The 21,934-nt window shown below is 41.8% G+C and overlaps 1 protein-coding gene across 10 annotated transcripts in view; it reads right to left on the minus strand.

Moving 5' to 3' along the window:
• LOC132380236 (glutamate receptor ionotropic, NMDA 2C-like) overlaps window positions 1-21,934 on the minus strand; it is a 350,379-nt gene that overhangs the window by 281,787 nt on the left and 46,658 nt on the right. For all 10 annotated transcript variants that reach the window (XM_059948958.1, XM_059948959.1, XM_059948952.1 and 7 more), the window contains exons 4-5: window positions 17,556-17,670; window positions 1,572-1,783 (exon numbers count right to left, since the gene is read on the minus strand). In XM_059948958.1, the coding sequence (XP_059804941.1) occupies window positions 1,572-1,783; window positions 17,556-17,670 (327 nt within the window). The remainder of the gene's footprint in view (window positions 1-1,571; window positions 1,784-17,555; window positions 17,671-21,934) is intronic.

The following is a 21,934-nucleotide window of genomic DNA, read 5'->3' on the forward strand; positions in this document are numbered from 1 at the left end:
TTACATCTCCTCTCTCTAGGTCTTTCAACATTTGAAAGGTTTCAATGAGATCCCCCTCATCCTTCTAAATTCCAGCGAGTACAGATCCAGAGCCATCAAATGTACCTGTATGATAACCCTTTCATTCCCAGAATCATCTTTGTGTAAGTTCTCTAAACCCTCTCCAATGCCAGAACATCTTTTCTAAGATGAGGAACCCAAAACTGTTCACAATAGTCAAGGTGAGGCCTCTGCATCACAGCCCTGTTCTTGTATTCTAAACCCCTTGAAATGAACGGTAGCATTGCATTTGCCTTCCTCACCACTGATTCAAACTGCGTTAACCTTTAGGGTATTTTGCACAAGGACTCCCAAGTCCTTTGCATCTCAGATTTTTGGATTTTCTCCAGATTTAGAAAATGTTTGCACATTTATTTCTTCTCCCAATGTGCATGACCATGCATTTTCCAACACTGTATATCATTTGCCACCTTCTTGCCCATTCTCCTAATCTGTTCAAGTCCTTCTGCATCCTACCTGTCCCTCACTCAACCTGTGTATCATCTGCACACTTGACAAGAAAGCCATCTATTTCTCCTGTCAATCACACACAACATACAGTCATCGAGTTGTACAGCAAGGAAGTCGGCCCTAGGCCTAACTCATCCATGTAGTCCAAGCTGTTTCCATTTGCCAGCTTTTGCCCATCTTGTTTTCAATGTACCTGTCCAGATGTTATTCAAACACTAATTGTACTCTCGCCTGCCACTTTCCCTGCCTGCTTATTTCATATACCACCACCCACTATGTAAAAAAATTACCCTTCAGTCTCCTTTCCCTGCAGCACGCTAGTGGTCACAGACCCCTTCCCTACACCCTGTAATATTGTACAGCTCACCCTGGATCCCATGTTATGATGAGCTATGATGTTATGTGTGTACCACCCTAACCCTAACTGCTCCCACCAAGCCAAGCTTGTACCCAGACAGCTGTGAGCTGACGTTCCAGAGCAGAAGCCAAACCAGAGATGCTACCTGAGTTCTTCCAACATTACTGTTTCTGTTTCATACCATTCTGCTGAGTTCGTCTTCACGGCAATTGTGGTAATGTGTTCAATTTGCTAGTATTAGAAAGGAAAAGAAGGCCTTAGCAATGATACAGATAAGATTTATGAGCTTGGTGCCATCAATAGGAATCAGTTACATGGACAGACTGGAGACGCTAGATTGCTCTACAGCACAGACAGTTGAGAAGATTTGACAGATGTTGTTAAAAGTCATGCCAGTTTTAGATTAATTAAGAGAGAGAAGCTTTGATAATCTCAAAGCACAGATATAAACTACTGGTAAGGGCGTCAGCATTGACATGTGGAAATCCTTTTCTCAGAATGAATGAAGTGGAAACAGGTTTCAACAGAAGGCAATCAAATAATGTTCAGAAAAGAAGCCACACACCAAATGAGGCCCCTCCTGTTCTAATCATCTTTGATCTTACAGGAGAGCTGGGCAAGTCACATTTCCAGCTGACAGGGCAGGTGAGGATTCCAGCTTAGATCTCTGCTGGACATTTGCCTCCCCAGGTATGGTCTTTACCTGTCACTGAGGTTTACTTGCTTCCTGCAGGGTACTGTGTTCCGCACACACGCTCCATTTTCAGAATCCACTTCCTCTACAATCACAAATGGTCTTTCCTCTAACGTGGCAACAGTTAGATGATCACTGTCAAGAACAGGCTCCTGGAGTGCTGTGTATCTTGGCCACACTGGATATTTCATTCTTATCAGGCCATTTCTCCATCTCCCAACCTGTGCAGGAAACAGATTTCTTTCATTTCCACCTCACAGAAGCAATTCACAACTGAACAAACTAAAACATTAAAGGAGATGCCAAGCATAGCTATTGACATTTTAATAAGTAATTTATTGGATGAAACCAGCAAAGCTTACTGAAGTTTAACAAATTTTCTGCCTTTGCTATGGATTTAGTACTGTTATTGCAATTGTCTCATGCAAGATGTGTAAATACTGAAAGTAAGCTTGCTGGGCTTTGGAGACTCTGAGAAAAATCTCCAAAAATACACCAAAGGAATGGAGCTAGCAAAGGAGAGGGACCATTTAAAAAGCCATTCATTCCTTCTCTTCCCACTTCTTCATTCTCAACTCTGCATTCTTTTCTTCTCCAAATCTTTATCTACTTTCTATCTGACAACAAAAATATAATATTTTAGCCAACTCTACCTTCTTCATACAGAAAAATATTTTCCCTTTTATTTCCTATAGTTCACTCACTAAACAACTTTTGCTATGAACAGTTTCAGAGTTGGTGCATCATCGTTCATTCTGTCTCATACAGAGAAGGAGGAAAAATACACTCCACTCAGGCCTGGACTTGCCTTTGATAGAAATTGTTAAGGTTCTGCCTGATAGTTGCTACCAGGATTTATCAGGAGCAAGGGACGCTGGAAATCCAAGCAACACACACAAGATGCTGGAAGAACGCAGCAGGCCGGACAGATTCCAGTTTCCCTACCACCTCCAACATGGGATCAGAATCAGGTCTGATGTCACTGGCATATGTTGTGAAATCCATTGCTGTGTGACAGCAGTACTTTGCAATACATAATAATAAAAAGAGCTACGAATTACGATAAGAACACGAGTGCAAAAAGAGAACAAAACATAAAAGAAATAGTGGGTTAGTGTTCATGGGATCATTGTCCACTCAGAAATCTGATGGCAGAAGGGAAGAAGCTGCTCCTAAAAAGTCGAGTGTGTCTTCAGGCTCCTGTACCACCTCCTTGATGGTAACAATGAGAAGAGGACATGTCCTGGGTGAGGGTGATGAGGATTGCAGGCTTTTTGCGACCCCTTTTGAAGATGTCCTTGATGCCAGTGCCCACAAGCTGGCTGAACTTACGACTTCCGGCAGCTTTTCCTGATCCTGTGCAGTGGTCCCTCCGTACCCCTCTAGATGCAACCAGTTAGAATAGTACATCTGCAGAAACTTGCTAGAGTCTTTAGTGACTTACTAATTCTCCTAATGAAATATAGCCACTGTTATGCCTTCCTTGTAATTGCATCAATATGTTGTATAAAATGACGAGGGGCATTGATCGTGTGGATAGCTAAAGGCTTTATCCAGGGCTAAAATGGCTAACATGAGGGGGCAAAGTTTTAAGGTGCTTGGAAATAGGTACAGAGGGGATGTCAGAGGTAAGTTTTTCACACACAGTGTTGGGTATGTGTACACTGCAAAGGTGGTGGAAGCAGATACAACAGGGTCTTTTAAGAGATTCTTAGATAGGTACATGGAGCTTGGAAAAATAGAGGGCTAAGTGGGGGGGGAATTGGCCTTACTGACGTTGTTGTTGTGGCAATCCTCAATCAGTTGATCTCACTCCTATCCACCTCCTTGTATCCATCTGAAATTCTGCCAACAAGTTGCGTCATCGGCACATTTATAGATGGAGTTGGATCTGCGCCTAGCCACGTGCTTATGGGTCTGGAGAGCAGAGCAGTGGGCTAAGCACACATCCCTGAGGTGCGCCAGTATCGATCATCAGTGAGGAGGAGATGTCACTTCCGATCCGCACTGATGACGATCTGGTTGCAGAGAGGTACAAAGGCCCAGGGTTTGAACATGAGAGAGTTTAATCCCCTATCCCTGACATTCCCTGGCATTGCAATTCACAGGTCCTGCGCCCTTAAGGCCCAGGGTTTGAACATGAGAGAGTTTAATCCCCTATCCCTGACATTCACTGGCATTGCAATTCGCAGGTCCTGCGCCCTTAAGGCCCAGGGTTTGAACATGAGAGAGTTTAATCCCCTATCCCTGACATTCCCTGGCATTGCAATTCGCAGGTCCTGCACCCTTAAGGCCCAGGGTTTGAACATGAGAGAGTTTAATCCCCTATCCCTGACATTCACTGGCATTGCAATTCGCAGGTCCTGCGCCCTTAAGGCCCAGGGTTTGAACATGAGAGAGTTTAATCCCCTATCCCTGACATTCCCTGGCATTGCAATTCGCAGGTCCTGCACCCTTAAGGCCCAGGGTTTGAACATGAGAGAGTTTAATCCCCTATCCCTGACATTCACTGGCATTGCAATTCGCAGGTCCTGCACCCTTAAGGCCCAGGGTTTGAACATGAGAGAGTTTAATCCCCTATCCCTGACATTCACTGGCATTGCAATTCGCAGGTCCTGCACCCTTAAGGCCCAGGGTTTGAACATGAGAGAATTTAATCCCCTATCCCTGACATTCCCTGGCATTGCAATTCGCAGGTCCTGCACCTTTAGCACCCTTGACCAGAAAGACAACTGATCCAGCTGTATAAATTTGGCACAAGGACATTTCAGGGACTGGTCACCCTGTGGCAAATAATTCACCTCCTGGCACCCCAGAGACATGCCAGGAATCTAATGAACATCTCTGCCACTTTGGTAAGTACAACTCCAATAACCCTCAGGGTGCTCAGCACTGCCCAAGGCCAAGCAAACCAACAAACTGGTTCACCACCCACCACCCTCAACACTGATTCTCTCCACCACTACAAAATGTACACAAGAATTAAACATAATGCAGTGGCAATGTTCAGGATACTATGGTTAGATGCGAGACAATATGAGTAAAGGGTAAGGGAAAATATTGAAGAATGCTGAAGAAGAATAACTCACAAGACCATCGAGCACTGTGACTAACTTGATTAGCATTTTGCAAAATTCAAGGTGACTTCCTTACTCTGACTTCTAATTCAACAGGAAAATAAATGTGTACACCGTTGGCATTTACAAGGAGAGAGAGCATATTCCTCCAGTGAAAAATTAACCTCTTTGGTTCCTAAGCAGAATCAGTACAGATTCTGTTTTATTGAAAAAGCTGGCAGCATTAATAGCATTTTAAATTCATAAGAAGTATAGAAAGCAACAGTTTTAAGAATTAAAGATGTATCTGCAGGGCAGGCAGCAAATGACGCACAGCAATGATGATTTGAACTTCAGAAGCATGAACTTAGCCGACTCAGGGTGTTTTATGAATACATTGGCATGCACAACGAGTGGTAATTTGCTTGGATCCTCAAGCCTGTTCTGCCATTAAGTAAGATCATGATTTGATTTGATTTGAAAACCTCAACTCCATATTCCAACACATCTCTAATAAGTTTCACCCCTTTCTTATCAAGAATATTTCTATCTCTACCTCATATAGAGCTTCCACAGGCTTTTCAGGAAAGCAGTTCCAAAAACTCCATAGCTATGTTGAAAAATATATCACCTTATCTGTCTTAACCGGATGAAGCCTTATATTCAAATAGTGCCCACTATTCCCAGATTCTCCCACAAGAGGAAATATCCTCTCCACCTCTAACCTGGCAAGACTTCTTCTGATTTTATGTATTTCAGTGAAGACCCCTCATTCTTGTAAACTCCTACAAATACAGGCCTACCCTCTACCAACATTCCTCATAAGAGAACAGTCCCACTCCTGACGTTAGTCCCATAAAGCCTCCTTACATCCTCTTCACAACACACACTTGCATAACGATGTGTGTCATCAGAAAATTTAGCAAACAACCCTTCATTCAAGGCGTTTCAACAGGTGCTTGACAGTTGGATTATCAGCAACAAATACTTTGGTGCACCACTGAATACATCTTGCCAACCAAACAAAAATACTGCTAATGCCTAAGCTCCGTTTTCAGTTAGTCATTAATGCCCCAATCCAAACCAACAGGAGTAGAGAACCTTTTTGAGAGTGTGGCCTCAAAGTGACAATAATCCTCAAAAAGTAATCCCTCACATGTCTTTTTGAGGATTGATTATAGCAGTATACCACAAATTCCATCAGAAAAGAGTTCAGTTGCTACTACTAAGGAAAATTGCTTGGCAAAATGAAAAATCTGAAGGTAGATAAGTCACATGGAGCAGATGTTCTGAAAGAGATTATGGAGTCAAGAGTAGTGATCTTTCAATAATCACTAGATTCTGGAATAGTTTCAGAGGACTGGAAAATTGCGAATGTTATTCCATTCTTTGAGCATGGAGAGAGGCAAAAGAGAGACATTATAGTCCAATTAGTCTGGTTTCAGTATTGCTCGAATGTTTGAGTCCTTTAGTAAGGAGGAGGTTTCAGTGTACTGAGAGGCACACAATTAAAAAGGCCAATAGGGGCATAGTTTCCTAAAGAGGAATGTTTGCCTGACAAGCCTGTCGGGAATTTTGAAGACAAGGCAAAGGGGAGTTGGTGGATTTTCAGAAGGCCTTTGACAAAGTGCTGCAAACAAGGTAAGAGCCCGCGCTACTGAAGGAAGGATACCAGCATGGATAGAATATTGGCTGACTTGCAGGAGGCACATAGTGTCAATAAAGAGAGCCTGTTCTGACTGCTGACTTGTGTTCCACAGGGGTTGGAATTGGGACCACTTCTTCTCACGTTATATGTCAATGATTTGGATGACAAAATTGATGCCTCTGTAATCAAGCTTGCACATGGTATAAAGATAGATGGAGCAACAGGTAGTGTTGAGGAAGTAGGGAGTCTGCAGAGGAATTAGACAGATTAGGAGAATGGGCAAAGAATTGGCAGATGCAGTATAGGGAAATGAATCATCATGCACTTTGGTAGAAGAAATAAGGCATAGACTATTTTCTAAATGAAGAGAGAATTCAAAAATTCTCTCCAAGGGCCAAGGGATTTGGGAGTCTTTGTGCAGGGTTCCCTAAAGATTAACTTGCAGGTTGAGTCGATGGTGAGGAAGGTAAATGCAATGTTAGCAATCATTTCGAGGACTACAATATAAAAGCAAGGACGTAATGTTAAGGCTTCGTAAGGTACTGGTCAGTCTACATTTGGCCAATGAGCAGCTTTGAGCCCCTTATCTAAAAAAGGATGTGTTGGTACTGGCGAGGGTCCAGAGAAGGTTCAGGAGAGTGATCCTGGGAATGAAGGGGTTAACATATGTTTGCTGGCTCTTAGCAATTACTCACTGGAGTTTGGAAGAATGGGATGGGGGGGGGGGGGGGGAATCTCTCGAAAATTGAAAGGATGTTTCCTATTGTGGGAGAGTGTCGGACCAGAGGACGGAGCCTCAGAACAGAAGGACATCTCTTCAGAACAGAGATGGGGAGGAGTTTCTTTAGCCAGAGAGTGGTTAATCTGTGGAATTCTTTGCCACAGGCAGCTGTGCAGGCCAAGTCATTGGGTGTATTTAAAGCAGAAGTTGGCATGTTCCGATCAGTAAGGGTGTCAAATGTTACAAGAAGAATGCCGGAGAATTTGATTGAGAGGACTAAGCCATGATGGAATGATGGAGAAGACATAATGGGCCAAATGGCCTAATTCTGCTCCACTGTCTTATAATTTTATGATCGTATTAATGAATTGGTAACAATAATTATGGACTGTTTTAAGGAAAAGGATGAATCTTGTTGGTTGTTAACATGTATTCATTGTTATACTATTAATAGAAGTATCTCAGACACAAATTGAAATATGTGAAGGATTATAGAAAACCTGTTGAAAAATTATTAATATTAATCTTTTGAAAAGAAATTGAAAAAGAACATAATTTCTCAAGATTATTGAAATGCACCTCATACACTGTGAAGGTGAAATTATAAGCTTTAGTGCATATTAATAAAAGATCAGGGAAAAGAAAATAAACACACTTCACTCACAGTGAGATTTCTGTTGCTGCATTAATGATGACAAATATTTTATATCTGACTTAAATTTGGTTGGTTTGAAAGCTGTGCACATACTGTAGCAATGATTTAATCAGTAAGTCTACTCCTATAATTAGGCTGGACCAAGGTCATCACTGTAAGTAAAGAGTTATAAATGTTCATTGAGGTGCGAAATGACATACAGCTTTTATGCTTATTATCATTGAATATCCAGTATTTACTCACAATAACAAAGTAAGCAGAGCAAATGCAATGACAACCAACTGTACCTTTTAATCCAAACACTGATGTGTATACCATTTAAAAATGTACCATCCAGCATCAAGTAATCATAAACTTTGTTATATTTATTATGGATGGGGTTTAAGAATTGAGGGATGGCACTGCACGCTATGTGCCATCTTGGTTGGCCTACAGTGTCTCATAGGTTTGCAACCTCCATACACCATGTCAACCACCGTTCACCAATACAGTATACTGACCCCTGTTCACCAATACAGTATACTGACCCCTGTTCACCAATACAGTATACTGACCCCTGCACCAATACAGTATACTAACCCCTACACCAATACAGTATACTAACCCCTACAGTAATACAGAATACTAACCCCTACACCAATACAGTATACTGACCCCTGTTCACCAATACAGTATACTAACCCCTACACCAATACAGTATACTAACCCCTACACCAATACAGTATACTAACCCCTACACTAATACAGTATACTAACCCCTACACCAATACAATATACTAACCCCTACACTAATACAGAATACTAACCCCTACACCAATACAGTATACTAACCCCTACACCAATACAGTATACTGACCCCTACACTAATACAGAATACTAACCCCTACACCAATACAGTATACTAACCCCTACACCAATACAGTATACTAACCCCTACACCAATACAGTATACTAACCCCTACAGTAATACAGAATACTAACCCCTACACCAATACAGTATACTAACCCCTACACCAATACAGTATACTAACCCCTACAGTAATACAGAATACTAACCCCTACACCAATACAGTATACTGACCCCTGTTCACCAATACAGTATACTGACCCCTGTTCACCAATACAGTATACTAACCCCTACACCAATACAATATACTAACCCCTACACTAATACAGAATACTAACCCCTACACCAATACAGTATACTAACCCCTACACCAATACAGTATACTAACCCCTACAGTAATACAGAATACTAACCCCTACACCAATACAGTATACTAACCCCTACACCAATACAGTATACTAACCCCTACACCAATACAGTATACTAACCCCTACAGTAATACAGAATACTAACCCCTACACCAATACAGTATACTGACCCCTGTTCACCAATACAGTATACTAACCCCTACACCAATACAATATACTAACCCCTACACTAATACAGAATACTAACCCCTACACCAATACAGTATACTAACCCCTACACCAATACAGTATACTGACCCCTGTTCACCAATACAGTATACTGACCCCTGTTCACCAATACAGTATACTAACCCCTACACTAGGGGTCAGCAACCTTTACCACTGAAAGAGCCACTTGGACCCGTTTCCCACAGAAAAGAAAACACTGGGAGCCGCAAAACCCGTTTGACATTTAAAATGAAATAACACTGCATACAACGTTTTGTTTTGCCTTTATGCTATGTATAAATAAACTATAATGTGTTGCATTTATGAAATTGATGAACTCCTGCAGAGAAAACGAAATTACATTTCTGCATGCAACAAAAACATTTTGAACTCCGAAAAAAAGACGTTGGGTTGAAGGTTACTTTTAAGTAAAATACTCAACGTCTATTTGAGTCCTTCTTGTATTTATGAAAAACGCCAAACTTAAATTTGCCGCCAGCAGCAAACCAAAAATAACGTCAGCCAGCTGTCAACCTGAAAAATAAAAGGACTATTTCACTGAACAATGAAAACATATGAATATACGTAAAATAATACACAATTAAAATATTTATCATACTTCTTCAGGTTGACTCACACCTGACAATGCAGTCGTATTCAGTAGGGATGGATCGATGCTTAGGGGAGTGACCGGGAAGGATAATGTGTTTTTTTCCTCTCTGAACTCACAGAAGCGTTTCCCAAACGATGTTTGCATTGCGATGATTGCAGAATGTAAATACTCCGAATTTATCATGTCGTGACATTGTTTGAACTCTCTCAAATTGGGGAAGTGAGACAATGTGCCTTTCTGTAAATCTCTGGCAAGCAACGTCAACTTGCGCTCGAATGCAAAACATCCCCCAACATGTGCAGGGCTGTACGTCCTTACCCCGTTGAAGAGCTGTGTTCAGCGTGTTCAGGTGCGCTGTCATGTCTACCATGAAGTGTAGCTTTTCCAGCCACTCTGGCTGTTCCAGCTCAGGAAAGTTGAGCCCTTTGCTGCCCAGGAAAGTTTTCACTTCTTCCAGACGCGCGACAAAGCGTTTCAGCACCTCCCCTCTGGACAGCCAGCGATAAAAACACGTTGTAGCGGTTGCTACACGCAGTCAGTAAACTGCAGTCAAAGATAGCTTTATTCGAACTAAACAGCCTTGCTTTTAAGCCTCCCTCAACCCGCCCCCCATGGGCGCGGATGCTGCAAAAGACACGTACTCACAAACCCCCGTAGGCTATCTCCCTTAGCCTGAACGCTGGCTAATTGTGAGCCGGTTCGGATGTGTCAGGAAATGGGTCGCCCGCCACAACGTCTTATTTAGATTGTACAAGATCACCATAATCTTCAAATTTAGATTTACATTTCAAAAACTAACAAACTAACATAAAAAACATATTAATTAAATACTGACCATGTAGCGGTGTGCTACACGCAGCGCTAAAATTACGACACGGAGTCGGTAACTGCAGTCGAAGGAAAAAAACTTTATTCGAAATCTTCAGCCTCACTTTTAAGCCTCCCTCAACCTGCCCCCCCCCACCCCATGGCGCAGAGGCTCCAAAGCTCTGTGCTCGCAAACCCCCGTAGGCTATCTTATTGTGAGTCGGTTCGGATGTGCCAGGAAAAGGGTCGCCACAACCAATTATTTCCCAAAGCAACAGGGAGCCGCAGCACAGACCTAAAAGAGCCACATGTGGCTCCGGAGCCGCGGGTTGCCGACCCCCGCCCTACACCAATACAATATACTAACCCCTACACTAATACAGAATACTAACCCCTACACCAATACAGTATACTAACCCCTACACCAATACAATATACTAACCCCTACACTAATACAGAATACTAACCCCTACACCAATACAGTATACTAACCCCTGTTCACCAATACAGTATACTAACCCCTACACCAATACAGTATACTAACCCCTACAGTAATACAGAATACTAACCCCTACACCAATACAGTATACTGACCCCTGTTCACCAATACAGTATACTAACCCCTACACCAATACAGTATACTAACCCCTACACCAATACAGTATACTAACCCCTACACTAATACAGAATACTAACCCCTACACCAATACAGTATACTGACCCCTACACTAATACAGAATACTAACCCCTACACTAATACAGAATACTAGCCCCTACACCAATACAGTATACTGACCCCTACACTAATACAGAATACTAACCCCTACACTAATACAGAATACTAACCCCTACACCAATACAGTATACTAACCCCTACACTAATACAGAATACTAACCCCTACACCAATACAGTATACTGACCCCTACACTAATACAGAATACTAACCCCTACACTAATACAGAATACTAACCCCTACACCAATACAGTATACTGACCCCTACACTAATACAGAATACTAACCCCTACACTAATACAGAATACTAACCCCTACACCAATACAGTATACTGACCCCTACACTAATACAGAATACTAACCCCTACACTAATACAGAATACTAACCCCTACACCAATACAGTATACTAACCCCTACACTAATACAGAATACTAACCCCTACACCAATACAGTATACTGACCCCTACACTAATACAGAATACTAACCCCTACACTAATACAGAATACTAACCCCTACACCAATACAGTATACTGACCCCTACACTAATACAGAATACTAACCCCTACACAAATACAGAATACTAACCCCTACACCAATACAGTATACTAACCCCTACACTAATACAGAATACTAACCCCTACACCAATACAGTATACTGACCCCTGTTCACCAATACAGTATACTGACCCCTGTTCACCAATACAGTATACTGACCCCTGTTCACCAATACAGTATACTGACCCCTGTTCACCAATACAGTATACTAACCCCTACACCAATACAGAATACTAACCCCTACACCAATACAGAATACTAACCCCTACACCAATACAGTATACTAACCCCTACAGTAATACAGTATACTAACCCCTACACCAATACAGTATACTAACCCCTACACTAATACAGAATACTAACCCCTACACCAATACAGTATACTAACCCCTGTTCACCAATACAGTATACTGACCCCTGTTCACCAATACAGTATACTAACCCCTACACCAATACAGTATACTAACCCCTACACTAATACAGAATACTAACCCCTACACCAATACAGTATACTGACCCCTACACTAATACAGAATACTAACCCCTACACTAATACAGAATACTAACCCCTACACCAATACAGTATACTGACCCCTACACTAATACAGAATACTAACCCCTACACTAATACAGAATACTAACCCCTACACCAATACAGTATACTAACCCCTACACTAATACAGAATACTAACCCCTACACCAATACAGTATACTGACCCCTACACTAATACAGAATACTAACCCCTACACTAATACAGAATACTAACCCCTGTTCACCAATACAGTATACTAAACCCTACCCAATACACTATATTAATCCCTGCATCAATACAGTATGCCAACCACTAGCCCAAATTAATCAGACAGTAACTTAGACATCATAGGAATAAGGCTGTTACAGAAATATTATATTGGACAGTGATTTATCCAGTAATTTAAATCAAACATCCACAATCACATCAGGGAAAGTGCCAAAAGAGCAGTTTTACAAGATTGTTTTTTGAATGAGATTAAATTGCCTGGGTATAATCCATCTGCTGGTATTGGATGACGCAAGTCAATGACACCAGGGCACCACAGTGAGTGTGCAAATGTAATTAGTCGCAAGTGAGGCACTGAGAATTACACCTCAGATGGGTACAGTGTTTTGATAATAGTACACCATTAAATAGTTAGTGTAAGATAAACCACAGATTAATTCATCAAGACACTGAAAGATACTTCCTAAATTCAAGACAATCAAAATGCAGATATATTTGAGACAAATCTAAATTCAGAATAAAAATGTAGATTTTAAATACGGTGAGGATAAGGCAATAGAATACATTGCTATAAGTGTGATTTGGAATGAGCCGTCAGGAATATTGGTTGTTTGAAGTAAACATATTAGCATTTACAAGCCGCCTATATAAGTAATGAATAGGAGAGGGTCAGAGGAATCTGGGCCAAATGGAAACAATGGGACCAACACAGTTGAGGCAAAGTCCATGTCTCTATGATACACCAGGATCTGACCTCCCATATTCTTTTCAGTTTAAATGTAAAAGACTTGTTTATCTTTTACAGCTCGGTGTGTCTGAGTTGCAAATTCGATTCGGACAGCACCCGTAAGGAAGTTGCATGTCCTGCCCCTGAACGTGCGGGCTCCATGTTCCAAGGACGTACTGGTTAGTAGCTTATTTGCTCATTGCATCAAGTATTTGGGCTACATAAAATTGCTGAATCCATACCCATCAGATAGACCTTGCCCCAGATGCCACTAATTCTCTACTCTCTGGCTAAAAATATTCCTCCTTAGCTCTGTTCTAAAAGGTCACCCTTCAATGCTGAGGCTGTGCCCTCCAGTTGATGGATATCTCCACCACAGGAGACATCCTCTCCTTGTCCACCCGTTCTGGTCCTTTCAACAGGTCTCTTCAGTTCTGAAGTATGTGGAGAAGGAATTAGGCAGAGATATCCATTACAGAGAATATAGAACATTACAGCACACCACAGACCCTTCAGCCCACGATGTGTTGCTGAACTTTAACCAACTCTAAGATCAATCTAACCCTTCCCTCCTCCATAGCCCTCAATTTTTCTATCATCCATATGCCTAAGTGTTGCTTAATATAGCTGCCTCAGTATCCCTGGCAGGGCATTCTATGTGCCCAACGCACTCAACTACCTCTAACTTCCCTCCAATACTTTCCTCCAATCACTGAAAACTATGCCCCCCCCCCCTTGTATTAGCCATTTCCACCCTGGGAAAAAGTCTCTGGCTATCCACTCTGTCTATGCCTCTTATCATCTTGAACACCTCTATCAAGTCACCTCTCACTTTCCTTCACTCCAAAGAGAAAATCTCTATCTTCATACAACATACCTCTAATCTAGGCAGCATCTTGATAAATATCATCTGCAGTCTCTCTCTAGCTTCCACATCCTTCCTATGATGAGGTGACCAGAACTGAACACAGTACTCCAGGCTTTTATACATAACCTCATAGCTCATGAACTCAACGCCCTGACTAACGAAGGCCACACACCATATACTTACCTAGCAACCCTATCAGCAACTTCAGGAAACTATGGACATGGACCACAAGATCAATGTTCTCTCTAGGGTGCCACATCTTTTGCTACTAGCGCACAAAGGAATTTAAACTGCACAAAAGGTTGTCACCCTCCACCTCATTGGCTTGTTAAGTGTATTTCACGATTGTACACAATCACGTTTCTTTTTTCAGTTTCTGATGCTGACGGTGTTAACAACATGGTTTGCATTTTTTAATTGTCTGCAGATTTTAGAACTAGCTTATTTATGCTGTTTTCATTGAAGAAATTATTGATTCACTATGTCGAATTCCAAAGAAGCAAAGGGTGTGCAGCTGAGAACAACTGTTAGCTTGTTTAAAGCAGAATGGCTGAATGAGACAGCAGAAACTGCTACACCGAGAGCTCACGAGGTCAGGAGCGTGCAGCTACGAGAAATATTTACGTACAATACAGAAACTGGTGTTACCTGCATGTATTGTCATGATGCAAAAGTTGCCAGAGAATTTGCAAGTGGGAAGAATTGGAGTCATTTAGCAAGGTAGTCTATTATCCTTAGGATAGCTTCAGGTTTAATTCTACTTAAAAACTCAGTGTGCAAATGTTGTCACTGGGCAAAAAATTGCACCACACAAGATTATCGCGCACTCTGGTCATTACAACTTAGAGCTAATATTGCCCAAGATCCCTCTATTCCTCCACACTGTCAAGATCCTATCATTAATCCCATATTCTGCCTTCAAATTCCACCTCGTGAAATGAATCACTTCACAGTTTTTCGGGTTGAACTCCACCTGCCATTTCTCATCCCGTATCTGCATCCTGCCAATGTCCCTCTGCAGGCTACAACAGCCTTCCACACAATCCACAACACTGCCAACCTTGGTGCCATCTGCAACCTTACTAACCACCCCTCCATAAGACCAACAGACATAGGAGCTGAATAATAGGCATTCGGCCCATCGAGTCTGCTCCCCCATTCCATCATGGCTAGTTTGTTATCCCTCTCAACTCCATTCTCCTGTCTTCTCCCTGTAACATTTGACACCCTTACTAATCAAGAACCTTTCACCTCTGCTTTAAATGTACCCAATGACTCGGTTTCCACAGCCATCTGACAATTAATTCCACAGGTTCATCACCCTCTGACTAGAGAAGTTCCTCCTCATCTCCATTTCTCGTCCAAGTCATTTATAAAAATCACAAAGAGCAGGGATCTAGAACAGAAACATATGGAACATAACTGGTCACCAACCTCCAGGCAATATACTCTCCATCTTCTAAAAGCCTCTGCCTTCTCTGGGCAAGCCAATTCTAAATCCACACAGACATATCTCCCTGGATTCCACACCTTCTGTATGAAGCTGCCACAGGGAACCTTATCAAGCTCCTTACTAAAATCCATATACAGCACATCCACTGCTCTACCTTCATCTATTTGCTTAGTCGCGACCTCAAGTAATTCAATTAGGCTCATGTGGCATGACCTGCCCCTTACAAGGAGTTGCTGACTATCCCTAATCACACTATGCTTCTCCAAATGCATGTCAATCCTGTTTCTAAGAATCCTTTCCAATAGTTTTCCCACCATTGACGTAAGACTCGCTGGTCTATAATTCCCAAGGTTATCCATACTCCCTTTCTAGAACAAATGAATAACATTTGCTGCTCTCCAAACATTTGGTACTATTCGTCTGGCCAGTGAGGATAATTGCCAAACGTACAACAATTTTTTTTCTCTTGCTTCCCATAGTAACCTGGGGTATATCACATCTGGCCCTATAGACTTAAGAGTCTCGCCTGGAAACATTGACTGTTTATTCATTTCCATAGATACTGCCTGATTTGCTGAGTTCCTCCAGCATTTTGTGTGTGTTGCTCTGAATTTCCAGCATCTACAGAATCTCATGCTTACTTAGCTGTCCAAATGTTTTTCAAAAGTTCCTCTTTCTTAATGTCAACATGTTCCAGCATATCAGCAGTTTTACACAGTCCTCACAAACATCAAAGCCCCTCTCACTGGTGAATTCTGAAACTAAATTTCATTAGGAGCTCCCTCCCTCTGACGCTGGGCAGATATCCTCTCCTATCCCTGATCTATCATCTTCTCTCTTCATGTACGTGTTCTGAACAAGATGGCACCAGATAACAACAGAACAGTTCATGACATTACTTCTATCACTCTTCTCCTTTCAGATAGGATTCTGCTACTTTTGGAACCTGTGATCTATATTTTGATGGTTTGTTTTCAGGCTGACTGCGTGATCTGGTGCTTTGCTGTCTCCGAGGTAGTTCAGTGAGGTTTCGAGTGTTCTGTGGCCTGGAGGCAAAGAAGCCTGGAGACAGAGCACGAGCCCACGATTGACTCCATTTCTCACCAATAAAGTGTCAAGGATCTTGGACCTCCACAGCATGGGTGATTGATAAGTTTGTGGCCTAAGGTAGAAGGAGATGAGTTATACAGCTCATACATGTTTGAAGTTAATAACTCATCAGATAATATAACTCATCGGGGTGATTGATAAGTTTGTGGCCTAAGGTAGAAGGAGATGAGTTATTAACTTCAAACTTTCTGCATAATCACTCACAGAGTTAAACTGCATATGCATGTAACAAGAACATACAGCATAGAAGCAGATTAGTCAGCGGAAAAGTCCAAGATAACAATCCTAAACATAGTTTCTATTCCTTAATTCCTTAGTGTTTATTTAACTACCTATTACAAATTGCCTGAACCGTTTTCTAAACAAGAATTTTTCTGTCAAATTCCCAAAGCAGTCACCCAATCTGTGATTGATTTCTCCAATGTAGAGAACACCACATGAAATACACTAGATTGGAAGGAACGTGTATGAATCAGATTCACTGGGAAAGGCAGTCTGAGCCCCTGGATGGTAGGAAGGGTCAGGGTAAATGAGCAGGTGCTGCATCTCCAATATCGCATGGGAAAGAGCATATCACCACAGGCACCTCAAACTATCGACCCCTCGCCCACCCACCCACTCTGCAACTCCTTTCTCACGTTTCTAGTTCTGATGAACCTGAAACTGTTCCTCTTTCCGTAGATGCTGCTGACCAGAATTTGCTGTTTTTATTTCTAGCCTTTCTGTTACTTCTCTGGAGGCATGACCTTCATTTATACACATTGCTTACTGCCTGAGAATAAAAGCTGATCAAAGAGAAGCTAAATGCAATGTAAACATAGAACATAATTACTGAAATTGTGACAGTCATCCAATACTTACCTGCTCCCAAAACCTGCCATTGTTCAACTTCAATATAACCATCGGTGGTCTCACCAAATATCCATCCTCATTGAAAGAGAATTCTTTACTTCCCCAGCTAACATTCAACATGTGCCTGTAAAATATATTTCAGGATTACTGTTAGAGGCAGTGAGATGTGGATACAGGGTTTGAGGCAGCCATCTTGGCCTTCATCTCTCACAGGCAAAGTGATACAGGTGAAGGAAATCTGAACTGTCCTCTTGACAAAGGGTTAATGACCACATACGTTAAAAATGGTTCTCTCTCCATATATACTGCCTGACCTGCTGACTATTTCCAGCACTGTGTCTAGTTCTCTCTCTGCCCCAGGTGTGTGTATTGGGGCAATAGGGAAATGATTGATGATCAATTTATTGAAGTTGTTTGATGATGTAACAAATAAGGTTGCAAAAGGAGAAACAATAGTCACAGTGTATTTGGATTTCCTGAAAGCATTCAGAATGGTGTCATACAGAAATTCACTGTACAAAGTACAAACTCAAGCCTTTGGGAATAGAATGGATGGAGGGCTGGCTGAGAGAAAGAATAATTGGTTAATTTTGACATTGTGTAAGCAAATGGATTAAGAGTAGATTATTCGACCCCTTGAGCCTGATCTCATTTTAGCTTCTGTTTCATCTTGCAGTCTGTTCCCCAAAATCCTGGAGTCCTTTAGAGATAAAAGATTAGTCTATTACAAGAGGGCAGACTGTTACTAGCAGGGGTTTTAAAGGATCAGTGCAGGGGCATCAGCTCTTCACAATCTACATTAATGATCGAGCTGGAGGGATCAGTCTCGAGGTGAAGAAAGCTGAAGCAAGAATGCAAGTTGAGTAGAGGACACGAGTCTGCAGTGGAATAGAGACAGGTGAAGTGGCTTCGCATGTGGAATATAATGTGAGAAAGTATAAGACTGACCACTTTGGAAGAAGAATGGAAAAATAGAATATGCTAAATAGAGAGAGAGGGCTGAAGCTGAGTACATGAGGATTGGGTGACTCAGCACGATATACAAAGTTAGCAAGCAAGTACATTCAAGTAATTCGAAAAGCAAAAAAGCACGGAGTATAAAAGTCGGGAAGTTTTTCTTTAACTACAGGGACATTGTACAGTCGAAGCATTATCCAATATTCTTACCTGCAGCCCTGGTCTCCTTCTTTAAAGGGCAATGTATTTATTCTTGGGGAAAACTTGAAAGACTGGCCCAGGACAGAGGACTCTGGCTAGCTACTGTCAGCAGCCTCTGCTGCAGAAGGGGTAAAGGGCTCAAGTCAAAGTAATGGGCAGGGAATTGAAGCTGAAGTCAAGATCAGATGGACCATGATCTCACTGAATAACAGAGGGCCAGTTGACTAGTTCCTGTTGATACTTCTTAATTTCAATCCCCTTTACTATTCTTCACATAAAATTACTGGCCTTGAAATGTGAGAAATCTGCACCGCTATCTTTCAAAGTACCTTACTCACTTTAAGCACCAGATATGCCCACAGTACTGCGTTGCTATTATAAAGTCATGGAGTTCCAAGTAAGGATACAAGAGCTTTGGCCTAACTCGTCATGCTGATAAAGTTGCCTTCCTGAGCAGGGTCTACGTGCCTGCATTTGGTCTGTCTCTCTAGACCTTTTCCTATCCATGAACCCTTCCAAATGCTTTTAAACTATTGTTATTGTGACTTCCTCTGGAATCTCATCCAGCACTCTCCATGTGAAAACCTTCCTTCTCAGTCCTCTAAATCTTTCCCCTCACATCTTAAACCTGTGCCCTCTTGTTTTAGACTCCCCCGCACTAGAAAAAAATAAAGATTTCTGGGTGTTTCCAGTAGTGGGGGTTCTTGCACCAGAGGGCACAACTTCAGAATACAATCATATCCCTTTAGGACAAAAATGAGGAGAAATTCCTGTAGCCAGACAGTGGTAAATCTGTGGAATTCATTGCCACAGATGGCTGTAGAGGCTTCACTTCTTTGCCCATTTCCCTCAAAATAAAATCTGACAAAGATATTGAGTCATTTCACCTGCACACGGTATTGCTGTCCTTCCATTTCTATAGATCTCTATAATGTTACACTTAGCTCCCTTTGGTCTAGGGAAAGCACTCCCAGTCTACAGTCTGCTCATAATCCCTCCAAACTGGCTGACTGCCCAGCTCCTTGTACTGTAATAGTAAATTCTGGAATGTAAATTCTGAACCTGTTCAAGGTCACAGTTTTTCAAGTCTGTACCAATGAAACTGTGGAGAAGATCAAAACAGATGCCCCATTGTTTACTTGTACTAATTAACTGCTCTTTAACCTCTTTCTCCTGGTGCTGACATTACTTTGTTCGCTGAAATTGTACCTGCTAAATATCTCCAATGTGCCTGGACTAAATGCTTCCTTGTTTCAGATAGAAAAGAACTGTGTAAGAATGATTACAATCACTTAGTTTTTAAACAGGAGTAGTTTGTCACAAGGGTACAAGCAATCTACCATGAGATGCAGCCCACATCATTGAACTACCATGACAAATTGATTTCCTAACACATTGAAATCTCCATTACCATGCTGTACACAGATCTCTCAGCAACCCAAACCATTCAATCTGTAAACTTGAATTTCAACACAAAAACAGGTGACATTTCACTCCTTAGTATCCATTTTCGGATGTTAACTGACCAGTGTAATACTTCAACATGATATACCCACTATGAGGGGAGCTGTGCCAGTTGTGGCTGCATATGACCTGCTGAGCTTGGGCTTACAATAGCCACATTGGAGATTCTATCATCAAATTATACTGTTAGCGTGCTAGTAATGAGGAAATAAGTGCTGTTATCCTGAGAGAGGATGGCAGCACAGGGCATTACATGACCAGGTAGACCCGACTGCAATGCTGCCATCACTATCGTAAAACCCATGCAAAACTAGATTGTCGCCATTGGGTTGATGTCAGTGGGTAACACTCACTCATTGGCTGGTTGGCACAGGCACAGGGTAGAGTGAACTTCTACTGCTGCACCATGTCTTTGGACCACCTAGCTAACCCTGAAAGGACTAGAATAACTTTGGACCATCTAGCTAACCCTGAAAGGACTAGAATGACTTTGGACCACCTAGTTAACCCTGAAAGGACTAGAATAACTTTGGACCATCTAGTTAACCCTGAAAGGACTAAAATAACTTTGGATCACCTAGTTAACCCTGAAAGGACTAGAATGACTTTGGATCACCTAGTTAACCCTGAAAGGACTAGAATGACTTTGGATCACCTAGCTAACCCTGAAAGGACTAGAATGACTTTGGATCACCTAGCTAACCCTGAAAGGACTAGAATAACTTTGGACCATCTAGCTAACCCTGAAAGGACTAGAATGACTTTGGACCACCTAGTTAACCCTGAAAGGACTAGAATAACTTTGGACCATCTAGCTAACCCTGAAAGGACTAGAATGACTTTGGATCACCTAGCTAACCCTGAAAGGACTAGAATAACTTTGGATCACCTAGCTAACACTGAAAGGACTAGAATAACTTTGGATCACCTAGTTAACCCTGAAAGGACTAGAATAACTTTGGATCACCTAGCTAACCCTGAAAGGACTAGAATGACTTTGGATCACCTAGTTAACCCTGAAAGGACTAGAATAACTTTGGACCATCTAGCTAACCCTGAAAGGACTAGAATAACTTTGGATCACCTAGCTGTCCCTGAAAGGACTAAAATAACTTTGGATCACCTAGTTAACCCTGAAAGGACTAGAATGACTTTGGATCACCTAGTTAACCCTGAAAGGACTAGAATGACTTTGGATCACCTAGCTAACCCTGAAAGGACTAGAATGACTTTGGATCACCTAGCTAACCCTGAAAGGACTAGAATAACTTTGGACCATCTAGCTAACCCTGAAAGGACTAGAATGACTTTGGATCACCTAGTTAACCCTGAAAGGACTAGAATGACTTTGGATCACCTAGCTAACCCTGAAAGGACTAGAATGACTTTGGATCATCTAGTTATCCCTGAAAGGACTAGAATGACTTTGGATCATCTAGTTAACCCTGAAAGGACTAGAATGACTTTGGATCACCTAGTTAACCCTGAAAGGACTAGAATGACTTTGGACCATCTAGTTATCCCTGAAAGGACTAGAATGACTTTGGATCACCTAGCTAACCCTGAAAGGACTAGAATAACTTTGGACCATCTAGCTAACCCTGAAAGGACTAGAATGACTTTGGATCACCTAGTTAACCCTGAAAGGACTAGAATAACTTTGGACCATCTAGCTAACCCTGAAAGGACTAGAATGACTTTGGACCACCTAGTTATCCCTGAAAGGACTAGAATGACTTTGGATCATCTAGTTAACCCTGAAAGGA

Source organism: Hypanus sabinus, chromosome 23 (genome assembly GCF_030144855.1).
Source record: "Hypanus sabinus isolate sHypSab1 chromosome 23, sHypSab1.hap1, whole genome shotgun sequence".
Taxonomy (NCBI): domain Eukaryota; kingdom Metazoa; phylum Chordata; class Chondrichthyes; order Myliobatiformes; family Dasyatidae; genus Hypanus; species Hypanus sabinus.